General features: G+C 33.9%; 2 protein-coding genes across 10 annotated transcripts; both read right to left on the bottom strand.

The window, feature by feature from the left end:
- Positions 1-1,363: 1,363 nt before the first annotated feature.
- On the bottom strand, positions 1,364-9,440 carry LOC106768366 (DEAD-box ATP-dependent RNA helicase 1-like). 6 transcript variants are annotated; one of them, XM_014653485.2, is made up of 10 exons: positions 8,620-9,439; positions 8,218-8,503; positions 7,630-8,119; positions 7,225-7,385; positions 6,367-6,409; positions 4,463-4,591; positions 4,067-4,254; positions 3,569-3,773; positions 2,352-2,457; positions 1,364-1,554 (listed from the first exon to the last, which is right to left on the bottom strand). In XM_014653485.2, exons 2-10 carry the CDS (start codon positions 8,328-8,330, stop codon positions 1,487-1,489), a joined length of 1,503 nt encoding a protein of 500 aa, XP_014508971.1. In that variant the 5' UTR covers positions 8,331-8,503; positions 8,620-9,439; the 3' UTR covers positions 1,364-1,486. The 6 variants fall into 6 exon arrangements, with proteins under 6 accessions (XP_014508971.1, XP_014508969.1, XP_014508968.1 ...); XM_014653483.2 differs by having other exon boundaries at positions 6,367-6,412; positions 8,620-9,438; XM_014653482.2 differs by lacking the exon at positions 4,463-4,591 and having other exon boundaries at positions 6,238-6,412; positions 8,620-8,704; positions 8,774-9,437.
- A 2,913-nt stretch (positions 9,441-12,353) lies between these two features.
- On the bottom strand, positions 12,354-14,693 carry LOC106768368 (ABC transporter I family member 1). Of its 4 annotated transcripts, XR_002668797.1 has the most exons (3): positions 13,166-14,693; positions 12,886-13,020; positions 12,354-12,779 (listed from the first exon to the last, which is right to left on the bottom strand). XR_002668797.1 is itself a non-coding variant. In XM_022783822.1 (2 exons), the coding sequence occupies exon 2, from the start codon at positions 13,918-13,920 to the stop codon at positions 13,234-13,236; it is 687 nt and encodes a 228-aa protein (XP_022639543.1). In that variant the 5' UTR covers positions 13,921-14,256; positions 14,516-14,693; the 3' UTR covers positions 12,971-13,233. The 4 variants fall into 4 exon arrangements, 2 of the variants coding, with proteins under 2 accessions (XP_022639543.1, XP_014508973.1); XM_022783822.1 differs by lacking the exon at positions 12,354-12,779 and having other exon boundaries at positions 12,971-14,256; positions 14,516-14,693; XM_014653487.2 differs by lacking the exon at positions 12,354-12,779 and having other exon boundaries at positions 12,971-14,057; positions 14,516-14,693.
- Between the last annotated feature and the right edge of the window lie 2,028 nt (positions 14,694-16,721).

Raw genomic sequence — 16,721 nt, 5'->3', positions numbered from 1 at the left:
TGATTGGTTTTGTTGTGTATTGAATTCGAAGGTAGTGTCTGGTTAATTATTTGCCATACATTGTTGCTCTAGTTTTAATCACTGGGCTTATCTAGACATTTAAAAATAGTTCTTCACTATGACTTTAAAACTATTATTCAATCATCCTTAAAAGTATTTTACAAATAACATTTAAAAATAGTTTCAATTGCAACGAACAACTCCCATTAGTATTGGCTCGGAGAGTGGGAAAAAAGTCAAGTTGTGTCGTAGCGGGAACCTTTTGCGAGAGTACTAAGCTCTCTAGACACTTGTCAAATGTTTTCATCATTGCTTAAAACTCTTGTCTAATCTACTCTCATTCTTTTCTCATCTCCTATCGTAACTACTCTACCAAGTCAACTTTCGTCTTTTTCAAAGACTTTCTCTATAGGAGCATTAAATGATGAATGAGATTGGTGTTGTTATGAAGCTCCAAAGTAACTTTGAATTCCCACATCGTATCCAATGGTACAAGCATTTCCAGAGTGTTTAAGTCATTCAAAAGTAGTATTAAAAATATTCTCTTGACCATGAGGATTAAAACCACTTTAAATTTGGGTGCTTTGCACAGATAGAAAATCCCATAACAAAAAATCATATATAATTAAAAGACTTTTTATTAATAAAAAGTTATAAATTAAACTATCCAAATACATTTACTTTACTACCCGTTGTGACTCTTCGAAATTCCGTGTTCCCGACTTTTATCTTCATGTAAAAAAGTTTCATCAGAATTCAAATAATATCTACGAAAAAGATTTATTGGTCATCTTAACTGAAATACTCACCTTAACCGATCACCTTAACCGATCATTGACACGTAATCAATGTTTAAATGTTGTCAAAAAAAATATTGTCTAAATATCATTATCCTAATCAATTATCTTTTATTTCTTTCAAAATTGATTTAGTGCTTCCCTCAAATAGCATTATAAGGAATATATAATTAAAAACTTAAAAAGGCGATAAAGATTAATTCCTGTTTTTCATTATTCAAATGGATCCTTTAACTATTTTCTGTAAGTTTATTAATTCTTGTTTTCATCCAATTTAAAAATTCGTAATTAACACTGCTCAAGCTTTATAGGCTACTAGTTCTACGGGCCAAAATCATAGTTAATAAGTGTTTAAATATATATTATGTTTTGCATAAAATTTATTTATTTAATATATATAAATTGATGCTGTTTAATGTCTACAGTATTTGGAATTGTCATTCAACCAGTAGAGTACATTATTATTATTATTATTATTATTATTATTATTATAATAATAATAAATGAAAATAGTAAGGTTATAATAAACAATGATATATTAAATAAAACAGTAATAAATATCACTCTACAAGAATCTTAATATATTAACTCTAGTAAAGTAATAAAATAAATTAACTTCACTGTCTATATAAATCATTGGCAGCCAGCCATTCCCGTGAAATACTTTTTCTCTTTTCTCTCTTTCTGATCTATTGACAGGACTTATCCTTGGGCTTCCTGCGACTCTCCAATATTATCTCCTTTAATTTTGATAGTGCTGCCAACAATGGAAGATGTCAGAGACTTAGTACATGTCTGGTTTGACATCGAATTAAGTTAAACCAGAATTTGTAATCTACATCCAACACATTTAAGTGAAAAAAGTATTGTAAATAAAAAATAGCATAAAGAAAAAGGTTATTAAGAAATGTTTGGGTTCACCCAAGGCCTATGTTTCTTTCTTCACCTCCATGTTTCTTTTGCACACCCATATAAAATAAGTTATTTTTTACTTCCAGACTATATAATCCAAAAGTCATTTTTTATTTTCGGACTACTGTCTGAAAAAAAAAAGGACATATTGAGAATTTTGGAGGTACAGTAAGAAATATATTTTAGTGTAGGAAATAGCTGCGGAGCTGACTATGCATAATGGAATCGTGACACTGACTAAGAAACATCCAAGTAACTTTTAAATAGCAAAACGATGAAAGAAATCATGCATTAAGCTAGTCCCAGGTCCATGCCCAATAAAATTATCATATTTTAGAAATCTTATGAAGGGACAAGTGTAATATTATATATTAATTCCTTTTCTGGGTATCAAAAATCATCTCAGATGGTTAATAGTAGGGAATCGATTAATTAGTTAAAATAGAATAACCTATGGTATTTTTTTATCATGAAGACTACAGACACGTCAGAAAAACAGCCCATTGGATCACATATAAATTTTAAAACTTGCGTTATATTTTGTCGGTATTTTAAAACATGAATGCAGTCTATCCACCCATGGCAATGGTTGAGAAAGGTGCTTGTGCATTACACACCAAAAGTCGAATTTAAAATGTTTACCTAATTGGTAGGTACTATGAAGTTCTTCAATCAAATGGGAAGGAACATTATGCTCAAGACAAGCACTAGCCTCAGCCTTTTTCATCAACCTCTTAAACCGTCCAACCTGGAATGAGACAAGTATTGACAAGAATGGTTTAGGAAAACAATATTCAGACTCTAGTAGTGACAAATTATATTAGTGAGTCATAGGGATGAAAAAGTGCCAACATAAACTTCAATAAAGAATGATAATTATTTATTCAAGCCAAAGCAGCAAGTGCTGGTATCTTTTTGATAATTCAAGCCAAAACAAATTAAGTTCAATCTTTTTGTTAAAAGAAATTCAAAAAGATAGAGAAGAATACAAAGAGCCAACCAGATAAGAGATCTTTCTTAATTCATTTACAAGAAACAAACAACACAGCAGAAAGAAAACATCAATGAAGCACCCAATTATAACATTAGTAATCCACTAAGTGAGTTTGGCTACTTGAAACGCACCATGCCATTGAACAGGTTAAAAATTCAATTCTCAGGAATGTAATTCTACATCTTTGAGAACAATAGCATTGTGATCAGCTTAGTTAATTAGTAAGTACAAAAAGTTACTATAAAAAGAAAGAAATTGTTGGATTTATTAGTAAAATGAAAAACTATTAAAATATATATGTATATATCATGAACACAGTACCAAGCATAAGCTACTTGATAGGATATGGAAGGTTTATGGTAAAGGAAAAATAAAAGGAAGCGGTGGAAAAGGTTATCAGAGAATATAAGAATAAAGGAAGCAGTGAATAATGGAACGGATGAAAATATAAGTGGAGGCAGTGCTGTCAGTTGGGAGTTGGTCTATATAAGTAGACCAATCAGTTTCTTGGGAGGGAGGATGATAATTTTGTAGATTGAACTTTAGTTCTTTGTGAAGGGGAAACCTTGGAGGAGAGAGTGATCTCTTATTTTGCGTTCTTTTCAGACTTTTCAATAAAAAATAGTCCTCTTCTTTCTCTTTTCAATTCTGGGTTCCTAACACTGCTGAACAAATCACCTAATCTATATTAGAGACCAACTTAGTTGCTTAGTGAGTAAAAATACCTACTGGGAAAAGAAAGTAATTGTTGAATCTAGTTAGTAGTCATTATGAAGTCGTAATTTAGCCTCTTTCATGGCTCAAATGTCATAAAACTCGATCTAGCACAAGAAATGACCATGAGTGAGACAAGAGAACTTCATACCTCATCATTTGACATCAATGTAAAGCAACGCCCAGTCTGGCCAGCTCTTGCAGTCCTGCCAGCTCGATGAACATAAGTCTTTATGTATTTGGGCACGTCATAATTAATAACATTTCTTACACCTTCTACATCCATTCCACGCGTCATTTCATCAGAAGATACAAGCACTTGAAACTGCCCTTTTCTAAACTCATTCAGTGTCTTGCTGTAGAGAAGAAGCATTTTTTGTCAAAACAATGGGCCTGTATAGTTTCCAATAAATTTGGGATATATCGCTATTATTTCATTTTCCAAAGTACTCTTCAGTAAGCCTTTTAATATATGTTGTTTCAAGCAAAATGAGCTAATCTAAAGTCAAAACTATAAACACACTACTCTTCCAAAAATGAAAAGGTCTTTCAGAACAAGTTTTGCATAATGTCCAGTCTACAAGGAGAACATTTAGCTCAAAGTTTAAAACATCAACTAAATGTTTAGAGCTGGTTAATCAAAACTTACCTTCTTACACGTTGATGTTGACGACCAGAATACTCTTTGATGTCAATTTGCAGATCTCCAAAACAATTCAGCAATTTGCATAGACGATGTGTTGAGTCCACAGATCTTGTAAAAACTATGCATTTTTCTTCTCCTAGGGATTTCAAAAGGGCAACCAAGTACAGGGGTTTGACCTTTCTTTCACAAATCTGCAATACATCAAAATATAAAAATACAAATGGATTTTTTTTCATTATAACCAACAAAATTTTAAATTCATGAAAAATTAAATCTAGCAACTAGCTAGCTGTAATACATGCCAAATTTATGGTGACAAAGGCTCAAAATGATCCCAATCACACCCTTTAGAAATTTAAAAAAAAAAACAAAAACAAAAACTCCTATAAAATGTCATACCAGTTTGAATGATTCCAAATTTTCTGGGAGCCTATACCGCATTTTGCCAGCACTGAGGAACAAAGGGTGACGCAAATTAAGCTGAACAAGCCTTCCTGGATCTCGAGTTAATGTCGCAGACAAAACCACCTTTGCCAGCCACAAAAGAAGATCATCTTCCCCTATACAGACTAAGAATGATGGGAGGAAGCAGTATAAAATCGGCCAAATACATTAGAGTTTTTGAGAACTAGCTGCCTACTTCCTCTTCAAATTGATAAGAGCCTCTTTTCACCAGGAGCAGCTTCTTCAATTCTACATTCTTTAATTGTCAACTACTTACATAAAATTACACCAACCATGCCTATCTCCAAGAATCAACCAAAAGCAACATATAGGAGGAGGAGGGGATTGAGTTGCTTCTAAGATATCCACGTTTTAAGGGGAAGACAATGAACAAAAGAGGTATCACCCGTTAACTATTTTTTTTCAAATCTAGATTGAATACAAAATTCCTTATACGAATCAAAACTTTGTTGCCATTTAGACATCTGTTTCTTCAATAGATCATATGCCTTTAAACCTAGAGGTTCGAGCTTCTTCGCAGGAGCATCAAATCTCAATTCAACAGGGGAAAGATCATCAAATATCTCTTGGCCAACAGATTCAGTCTGCTCAGTGGACTTCTTCTCTGGGATATGAGAAATGAATGTATCATAATTTGCATCACTATAAATAGACTTTTCATCTACATGGTCGGCTGCAGACGAGTTGAATGAAACTGGACAATACAACAAAAAAGACTTTGGTTTCGAATATCCAGCCCAGGTTTCGTCTCTATCCTCAGCAAGGGAGACTGCATGATCATCAAGGTGTGTAGGCCCATAAGCTGAGACAACAATCTCGCCAGCCACCTGCATAACTTCTTTGTATTTGAGGCTAAGCTCTGTTTCTACTGAAAATTCACCTTCTTCCAAGTTTGAGCACTCATTGAGAAATTTATTAACCACAAGAAGAACAGGAAAAGGAATAACTGGACCCACAATGTCATTATTGTCGTGCGGTGAAGATTTCCTTAAAAAGAATGGAGGCAATTGAGGAAGTTCGGGAACAGCTAACGATTCCAATGCCATCCTATTGTGATCCAAGTTTCCAACAACTTTATGGCATTCAGCACGACTCAAAAACGCCAACTGTAACAGTTCCATAGGTAAGTCAGCCCACATTCTTCTCCAAGCAACCTCATGTAAGCTTGCTGGTAGCTTGACATCATTAAAAACAGAAGCAACTTCAGGACAGGATCTTAATTGACCAAATCCACAAGCATTTAATTTCTCACACAATAACTCATGCACTTCTGGGCTAAGTTCTTTGTCATGAGCATCCTTAAAGTTTCTTTTTAGTTTTCTAACCAGGAATCGAGTGAGTCCACCACTTACATATGAGTCAAGGTAATCCAATTTTAAGTAGTTATAATTTTTTGGAAATTTGTAATCCTCATCACTCATGGGATACAGTAAGTGTCTATTTAAACACAATACTTGATCTGGACAATCTTCTAAGTTTCTGGTCCGAGCCCAAGAGGCACGATATCTCTGCAATTCAAACTTTCCCGATGAAGTAAGCCTTATCAGTGTAAAACCCCCATTTTCATCAGGTTCAGTGAGTAATGCAGCAAGTTTATTGCTTAAAATGCCAAATCCCAAAACTATCTCTTTCTTTTGCTGCCAATCAGTCCACTCAGGAAGCGCATCCTTCGAGAACTCTTTCCTTAAGNCTCCTATAAAATGTCATACCAGTTTGAATGATTCCAAATTTTCTGGGAGCCTGTACCGCATTTTGCCAGCACTGAGGAACAACGGGTGATGCAAATTAAGCTGAACAAGCCTTCCTGGATCTCGAGTTAATGTCGCAGACAAAACCACCTTTGCCAGCCTAGAGTGAGGGTTAGACCCCCTCTCAACTCCACTACTACAGAAAAAATTAGTCAAGCAAAAGTCCCATAAGCATTCATTTGTCTATTAAATGAAATGATAACAAAGACAATAGGAACTATAAAAACAACAACTAAAGATCAATTTGACTATTAACACAGTAAAAATGTTGAATTTAAAAATCAAATATGCAAATTACACTATCAGTCTTCCCAATATTTTTAAAAAATTGAAAGTGTTGGTGACTATAAAGCCTATCAAATGCAACAATACAAAGTATAAAACTTTATAGCCAAAAAACTACACATATATTATTATTGAGTTATTTTCTGAATATTTTGGTATGGAATTTAGGTGGGAAAGGTGAAAGATACAGAACGACTGGGTGAGGAAAGGGGAATAGGGAATAACAGATTCTAGAGGATAGAAAGAAGAGGAGAGATATAGAGAGGTCAGAGACTCTATGCACTCTTGACTATCATTTCCATCTGTCTACATTCAGCTATCTAGAATAGAACAGCCAACCACATTTATACACAAAACATCTATGAACTAACAATAGCTGACTGAATAACTATCATCATTGTCTTATTTATATTCGTGTATCAAATTTTAAATTTCATCATTTGAAAAAGTTAACCAACACTTAAATGCTATTTTTAATTCCATCATTTAAGTACAACAACAAACACTTTAATATATTCTTTAAGTTTATTCAAATTAACATAGTTACTAGAACTATCAGTACTTAGACAATGAAAGAGCAACAGCTGTCCACTTAACCAACTATATCCACTGGGCAATTGATACAAACATTTCAAAGGAGATTCAAATGAATTTTAAACCCACCATGATCTTCTACTCCAGGGAGAATAAGGGAACCCCAATTGGAAAACATCATCACCACCACCACCACCATCATCATTGTTGCTAGATTGGGTCGATTTAAGTACAGTGGGCAACCAGGACTGGTAGTCCTCCCGGAGCAACCGATCAGCTTCATCAACCACCTGAAACAATTTAACTTGTCAACACACATACAAAAGAAGAAAAGCAAAAAGGTTAAGGGCCAAAATTGGTCTCCATTGAGTTGAATTTCCACACAAGAAGATATTCATTTTTCCTATAAATTAAACATCAGGCCGAGCAGTACCCGTGAAAGTCAATTATGTTACCACATTCTTTCTTATACGAAAGATATGATACAATAACCATTCCATTAAGGAGTGTCAAGTAACTAATTTCACTACTCACAAGATAATGAAGATGCTTCAATGTGAAACCCCTAGACAAGTTGACATGGTCCACAAGCCTTCCGGGGGTTGCCACCAATATGTCCACCTTACTTTGAAACCAGAACGGAGACAAAAACCCAGGATCTACACCCTCCTCTTCCCCCGGTAGGTAAACGAGACTAGATATCTCATCAGCAACCGAAGATTGGCCAACAGCCAACCCCACACGCAGGCCTAATGGCAGTGCAATAGCATCGAAAACCTGTTTAACCTGCAAGGCAAGGTCGCGGGTGGGAACCACAACCAAAGCACGAAGGCACTTGACAGTGGAAGTAGGCAACAACTTTCGCACAATGGGAAGAGCATAGGCCAAGGTTTTTCCACTTCCTGTGGGCGAGTTTATACAAAGGTCTCGCTCAAAGTTACCTGGTCCAATAGTTTCTTGCCATAGTGCGACTTGAACCGGGAAAAGCTTCGAGATTTTCATGTTCTCTAACGCCGACTTTAATCTGGTGAAATTGAAAACTTTGAGTGGAATTAATTCGAAAATAGATAGCGTGAGTAATGCAGAGTGAAATCAAAATCAATGGATTGTCAGAGGAAGTACCTGCAGTCCAGAAAAGGAACTCTGCGGAGGGAGAGTTGTTCACAGCGAGTGACGTCAAGGGGGTGGCGCATCCATGGCAGAACCGGCACACTTCGTTGGTTTTCTTCGTCCATTGCTTGACAAAAACCCTAAACCCTTTCGTTGTAACGTAACGCAGGGGTCGACGGAGGGGACAAAGTGTGCTAAACTGCACTTAACTATAAACAATTATGATACCTATGTTAAAACATCCAAACAGCTGCTTTACAATTCTTTGGAGTATTTCCACGTTATCAGTAGCAGGAACCTGTGATGAGAAAATCAAACACAAAAATTGGACCTTAAAACAATTAATAAAACACTTGTAAAAAAAATATGACAGTTTAATATACAGATTAACACTTGTTATTTTTCAATATTTACCGTTACAGGGTGACTTAGATTTTCACAGTCCCCACAGCCCATAAACTTTACAGGTTCACCAGCACCATGAAAAGAAGCTTGCCAGCTAAAACAGAAAGCTGATTTCTGAGTAATCTAAAAAACAAAACTTATAAAGCTGAAAGTAAACCAGCACCTCCAGAGTGAAAGTGCGCCCCTGCACTTCACAACACTGCAATCGTAATGAGACCTCCTTGCAAATCACCAATTTTAATACACTTAAAACAGAATTCAAGCTAATCAAGCGCTTCTCTAGCTCAACAATTTTCTGGTACACCAAAAATGTAAGCATCATCTTTCAAAATAATACGTAACAAACACCCAGTGACTTGAACGCTGAGAAGCACTTTTAAGTGAACATCCTGTGCTTCTTTTACTAATTTTTCTCCTTTTTCATACAAATTTGACAAGACATTATTTCAATGGACCAATTTCCTTGAGAGCAGAAAACAGAAAATGTAAACAAATCTGCCAAAGTTGCTGGAATTCATTGGCACTACAACAACACTCGGTTTCATGATGGGTACCTAGCAATAGCAGAAATTGTTGGAAAAAACTTCCCAAAACCTCATACCGCAATTTTCTCATGCCTGTAAATCACTGTCCTTAGTAACTCGGTAACTTATCCGCGGTCTGTCCTTAGGAACTTATCCGCTGTGTATAGCGCAAGTTCCCAGGATACGAACTCTTGGAATATCAGAACTAGCAAGAAAGTCTCGTAGAATTTATACCAAAAATAATTTTATAAGAGGAAGAGAGAAAAATGAAAAACTAAGAAGAAAGGAGGAGAGAATGAAACTAAGAGAAAAACTGATGAGAAAGAGTCATTTGTAGTGAAAGAAGTTGGTCACACCCATGACCTAAAATATCTTTTAAAATATTATTATTTTTAATAATATTCAAAATAGATATTTTGCAATATCATTTTCAAAATTTATAACAAAAATGCTGGCAAAGCATGGTGCAGTGTTTAACGATGATGGAAGAACCCCATATGGTAATTTTAAATCCTTGTTGGAATAATAAAGTACCTTGGCCACTGATGATGGAAGAATCCCAGATGCTCCCTTCAAATGTCTAACAAAATGTTTGAACAACTAAGAATGCATTTAAAAAATGTTTGAACAACTAAGAATGCATTTCAAAAATGTTTGAACAGGAAAAACATTCGTACCTTTGGGTGTTGCTTCTCTTTCCAGCTAAAGGAGAAGTGCTTTCAGAATCTTCGATGACGGTAGTAGAGTCTTTGACAGTTCGGCGACGGCAGAATGCGGCAAAGCCTTCGACAACGGTGAGCCTTCTACGACGGCGAGTCTTCGACGGCAGCGAACCTTCGACGGTGGCGAACCTTCGACGGTGGCAGCCTTCAACGGCGGCGGCCTTTAACAGCGGCGAGTGAGCGAGATGTAACGAGGCAAAAAGCAAACGGAGGCCCGTGACTGAGAAAGCAAATAGGAAAACCTATAAGAAAACCAAATCAGTTTAATTAGTTTTAAGTAAAATTAGATTAAGTTTTTTAAGTATAAAAAAATACAGATAAAGTACAGTTTAAATTTTTTAAATTAACTTTGCCCTGAGTATATTTATTACTCTTGTGCTTCTTCTTTTTTAGTGAACAGCATTATGCAACTGTGAATAGTTAAAAAAGGAAATAATATGTATCACCTAAAATTTATAAAAAAATTGTGATAGAGTGTTGTTCAAACTCTAAATTAAATTTCAGAATCAGATTAAATAAAACTATTATATAAATTTTTTCAAATTGTAATTTATTTCATATTGGATATTAGAGGTTGATTTTAGAAGAAATATTGCATTCCATAAGAAGATCATACATCAATAATCAATATCACCATCATCATTACTAGAAAGTTGACAGGTGTGGAAAAAGAGGTGAAACTTTAAAAGTAGGTAAGTTTTAATATTTGATTGTCTCTACTAGAATTTTAAATAGGACCTTTCTTGTTTTTACATCTCAATTAGGTTTTTATTTTTGTAAAATTGAATCAAATAGGACATTTCTGTCAAATTGATCAGACGATGTTATGAATTGTGTCACTTGATCACAGTATAGTTTTATCATACGTGTCATGGGTCAATTCTATTTTTAAAATTTTGAATTAAAAAATTAAGTAAACAAAGTGGAAATATAATTAAAGAAAGGGCAAAGTTGACAATTCGTATTCTGCTTTCCAGGGAAAACCTTATTCTTTTTGCAATTGCGAAAATGGTTTCATCAGCTGCAGTCAGAACAACCACCCTATTCAATCCATCACCATCATCATCTTCTTATCTGTGTTCACTTAGGGGTGATTGGAGGTGATTGAGAGCGAGTGATTGAGTGGATTTTAGGGTATTTTTTGTTGTTGTTTATTTGAGTAAATTTGGAGGTAAATGAGAGTGAATTTTGAAATAAAGTTTGTGAGAATTGGTGTAGGATTTAGTTTATATGACAAATTAAAAAAATTTAGTCCCCTATTTTCCCAAAACCTAACACTTTCACTCCTTCCAAATCCAACGTCGTGAACGCCCTATGCACCAAACCCAAACTCCGATCCAACGTTGTCGACAAGCTAAACAACATCGCCTCATGGTGTGGGTTGTAGGATGGCACGAATTTTTTCTGTTGTGACCCGATTTAGGGGTTTTTCTGGGTGGTAAGATTTTGGATTTTCTGTTTGCAAGTTGTGCGAAAGAGCAAGCTTCCATGGTTGTGCGAGATTGATGACAGAAGTGCAGCGTCCATGGAGTTTGGATGAGAACGAAGGCAGCGGTGCTTTGGCGAAGAGGCTTGTGGTAGAGGTTCAACGACGATTTGGGATTATTCTATGGAAGAAACGCGATTTACGATGACAACATTAATCGTAGCGTGAGGCTTCGTGTGCTTGGTGGCTTCGAATGGAAACATCGTCGTTGATGGCATGATGAAGACAATCAAGATGCTTACGCATGGAAGATGGGTGTTGGCCTAATGCGATGGTACGATGACAAGGTGGTTGCTGGTGATGCGACGATGGCTGACGCCACCCTAGGGTTTGGTTTGGGAATTAGGGTTTTAGATTGTTGGAGATGACGTCTCACAGTGGTGATGTGGCAACATTGCATTGGCTGAAATGTTTTTTCTTCCTAAAATGTATTTTCCTTTTTAATTTTATCTTCGGGGATGTGTTGGTGTAGCACCTGACAATTGAATTTCGAAGTGTAAATGAGAATGAGACCTTCAACACTTAATTTTAGGTTTAATTACCAACTTTGTCTTTGCTTAAACATCAGTTTTCACTATGTATACTTCATTTTTTAATTCAAAAATAAAAAAAATATAACTCAATTACGTTTGTAATGTCACGTAATAAAAACCTACACTGTCAGCGTACCCTTCTTAACGATGTCATCTCAATTTGACAAAAAAACCTTATTTAATTCAAAAAAAAAAACCCACACCACGAGGCGATGTTGAGATACAAAAAATTCTATTTTAGCTTTATCACTTCAACTCTACCTTCAACCTTTATTTTGGCCTCTTCATTTTTTTTTTCTTTTCACTGATAAGTGACTAGATGTTTTTTGATATTGCTTGCGTTTCTAAATTAGTATATTTATCATTATTAAGTTTCTTTTTTTTATTGATTCAGTCATTCTACTCTGATTTTCTTTTAGTGTTTTCATTATGTGATTGTGAATGGTTAAATTTACTTCGTATAACGATTTCTACTGTTGGTGTGTCTGCAAGAGCACGCACAGGGAAAATGGAGAAGCCAACTCAGATGATGCACAGCAACATCATCAACTAGGACGTTCTTAATATGAAGGCTGGACAAGCTATAATAAGGAAAGGGATTTCAGTATCAGTAGCAAGTCATCATCTTCCTTAAAGTTCAAGGAAATAATGATAGGTATTCTAAATCTGGGAAACCTGTTGACCAATCTACTTTAGTTTTATACCAGTAAACGACCACTGTTATCTGTTGAGCAGAAGGATTTTGTAGATATGGAGATTAAGGATGCTAGAGCCAAAGAATTAGAGGATCAACACCCTCATACTGTTGATAAGTTGAACAAGCGCAATGAGCGGATTCAGGTTCCAGATGCCAACTGAGGAAGAGGCCCCAGTAGAGTCAAAGGTTAAAGGCTTAACCTCAGTCCTGTGCAGAAAATGAAAATCCAATGGATTCAGAGGTCAAACAAGAGCAATCTCCCTCGTAGGGGCAGATAAACAACCTGTGTTCATCAGTGTAGTGTGTTAACTACCTGTATTGAGAAAGCATGAGCAATTTTCCCGACCTGCCTTTATAAACAAGGAAAAATCATGCATGTATCACTCCAAGTCAAGATAGAGCTAAAACGTGCTTATTGGAAAACCATATCCAATTGCATTCTCAAATGCTGCATACCAAGAGACATAGAGTTCACATTATCAATAGACCAATGTGATCGAGATTCAGCTCCTGATTAAAACCAATAAGTAAACTAAATAAGCTATACTAAAAGCTTTGGACTTTTTCAAAAGCTAAAAATTATACATCCAAACCTCATTTTTAAACAACAAAGAACTTATGTGAGTAGAGAAGCCCCGAGAAGAAGCATCCAAAAAGGCCCTTAACTGATATCCGCCCGATCAAGCATATCCGCATGGGTCATCCTCCTGGGAAACCTTGGTGGAAGTTTCAAAACCATGGAATCTTCTATCTCAATGGGTAGATGAGTCGCCACTATCACAATTCCTCCGTGTTTCCTATGTTCTGCAATGATATACTCAAGCAACTTTACTCCTTCATCGTCTAATGCAACCGAAGGCTCGTCTAGCAACCATATGGGTCGATCAATTGCGAGCAACCTGGCAAGTTGTAGTCTTTTACGCTGGCCCATAGAAAGCATCCTTGGTTTTTCATTAGCTAATCTTCCTAGTCCCATCAACTCCACAGCAGCCAAAGCCTTCCCTTCCTTGTACTCAAGAACTTCAAACCATTGTACATTGTTGAGAACTGTGAACTTATCATTAATGGCGTCCTTGAGAGAGAGCCAGTTAAGTTGAAGCTTATATTGATGGTATATTGCAGATTGTTGTATGTCATGGCCATTCCAAAGGATTTGGCCAGCAGAAGGACGAGAAAACCCAGCTAACATACGCAGGAAAGTTGTCTTCCCCGAGCCATTTGCGCCTGTTAGCACAAGCGCCCCTCCATCATGAAGAGACACATTCACATGACGCAGAACTTGCTGTGCATTTCTCATACATGCGACATTATCGAGAAGGAGACGAGGGAATGGGGCTCTTCGGTGCATGACGTTTAACGATTGAAAAATAATAAAAAGAAAACTGCCAAATGTGTGCAAACAGAAATTCCTAAATAATGCTTTCTGATCCTTTTATTTGTACTGATGATACAGTTAGCGGTAGTAACAGCGTTTCCTGCACAAACCTGCGGCGAAATAGGAGAGAAAAAGACAATTTCTCTGCTGAAGAGTAACTCAAACTTAACTACACACGAGGCAAAAACACCTCGTAAAAATACTATAAGAATTGCCTCTGGTGTTTAAGCTTTTTCTTTATTTCCAGATATAGATGAACCTTGAGAGTTGGACTAACATGAAATTGGATTATAATATAAGCTCTGCAATCTACATAAAATCTTATAAGCAGCAAGTTGCAATGCAAATGACAGTATGAGTCTATAATAATATGCAAGAGTCCATGATCAAAGCTGACATGGATTGGTCACCAAACAAAATCAGAATGAAATCAAAATTTCAGAGCACCGAATCAGAGTCAGCTCAAATTTAAGGATAAGATTCGGAGTGCCAAACATTAAAAATCAACCCCGAAAAATCAAAAACTAAGTCACTGATTTGATGTGAGAAACGAAAACGGAGGGCCAACCTGGACGGCGACCACTGGTTTCACGGCTGCAGTGGTGGCGGCGTCGTTGGGAGCTGGCGACTGCTGGCGCGGCCTGAGAGGGACCAGGCGCTGCAGATAGAATAGAAGATGAACGAAGAAGAAACAAAACCCTCCTGATTTGAAAAGCCTTGTCACTGTAGTGATGCTGAAAAAGAAAAACTAGATTAGTTTAAAAACCCTAATATAAAGTCCATCTTATATTTTTTAATAATTTAAATAGGTTTTAGATATGTTAAAAATATCAATGTTAAAAAATGATATTTATTTCAAGGCTATAATTTTCATGGACTATTTAACAACTTTTTTCCAAAGACCAATCTAGATCTAATAATTTATGGAATAGAATTAAATATATATTATATTTGTTTTTCAATCAAAAAATCAAATTTATAAATAGATTTGAAAGGGGTTTCTTCACTATTTTTTTTGTGTAATTTGTTCAAATTGTTAAAAGTAAGGCATTATTTCTATAAAACTATTAGTTATCACTATTAATTGTAAGAGTTTTAATAATTCAAAACCCAAAAAAGAAAAAGAAAAATCATTAGTTATAATAATTAAATGTGTTTTAATGTAATAGTTATTTCATTACATGTTATTGCTTAAACGCATTATAGTATATTTTGATGTGATATATTTCTTTTAATAATATGAGTTACAGATGTTTTTACAAGTTATTGTTAGACACGTAATTATTCTTATATTTGGGTGTTATAAGTCTAATTAATGTAATTGTTTGATTTTATAAGTTTTATATACAATGATCCGATCAATAATAAAAACTTGGTTAAAAGTAATTCTCTTTAGTTTTCCGAATTTTTAAAAAGTATTTTAATTTTTTTTCTAGTTTTTTTTATGAATGTATATTTATATTTTTATTTAATCTTTGATATTAATTTATTAATTAGTTTTTGTGTTTTAATTAAGATTATTTTTTTAATTAAATAAATGTTTTTTTAATACTTTAACGTATTTTAGTGTAATTGTATTCAAACTCATGAAAGCATGGAAATAAATTTACTAAAAATTTTATAACACTTTAAAATAAAATCAATAATAACAAAATTATCAAAATCATAAAAATAAAGCCAAGAATCGTAAGAAGAAAACAATAAAAATATTAAAAAATAAAGAAGTTTGGCTAAGTGAAAAAAAAAATACAATAAAAATTAGAAGTTACAGTTTTTTTTTTCTAAAAAAAGACACTTTGATGATTGATAAAACATTTTAATAAAAGAAAATTTAGACAAATATATGTTAGATGTTTTATTTAATGTCTTTAAATAACTATTTTATTTAAGCATACTAATAAACATTAAAAGATAAAATTTGTTAAATCTTTTAATTTAGCAAATATATTTCTAAATATTTATAGATCTCCAAGAAAGATATTTAATTGTTTAAAAATTAAGAAAGTTACATTGTTGTCAGAAAGAATATTAAACAACATAATCTAATTTGTATACAGAGAGATATAGAAAAACATATCATGATTGTTTAAGAACCTTTGGAAAACTGATCACATTATGTTATACTATTTAACTTGTTTTTCTAATATTATTTTTACATTATCCCTCGATTGATTTTGTTGTGTTTTTTTAACTAGATTACGAGGTTATATGAAATAATTTTTTTTTTGTTTTTTTAATTATTTTTGTGATTTATATTTATCTGTGTTTTTTGTTTTCAAATAAAGTAAAAAGTGACGATTCTTATATTATAATTGATTAATAAGGTGTTTTAATCTATGTGTTTGTTGATGTTACCGGTTTAAGACATTTTAAATTTAATTGAAATTATATTTTGATTTAATTTATAAATTTTAATATCATTAAACGAGTTTTTAATAATAATTGAAATTTTAATTTAATTAAATACAATCACTTTAACTAAAAGTAGTCATAATTTTACTTTGATTAATTAACATTTTAATAGAGAAAAATATAAATAAATATACATTATATCTAAAAGAAAATAATATTTTGATAATATTTTCTTTATAACATTTCAACATCATCTAAGTATCATTTCAATATCATCTAAGTATCATTTTATTATAGGTCTAAAATTACTACATAATCTATGATAATAATAATAATTAACACCAATATGGACCAATCGTATAATCACACATAGATGGTGTTAAAATATTGTTAAAAAAATATTGTTAAAGTATTATTATACT

This window comes from Vigna radiata, chromosome 7, assembly GCF_000741045.1.
Source record: "Vigna radiata var. radiata cultivar VC1973A chromosome 7, Vradiata_ver6, whole genome shotgun sequence".
Lineage (NCBI taxonomy): Eukaryota > Viridiplantae > Streptophyta > Magnoliopsida > Fabales > Fabaceae > Vigna > Vigna radiata.
Note: the sequence above shows the minus strand (reverse complement) of the source record. Positions and strands in the feature narration are given on the sequence as shown.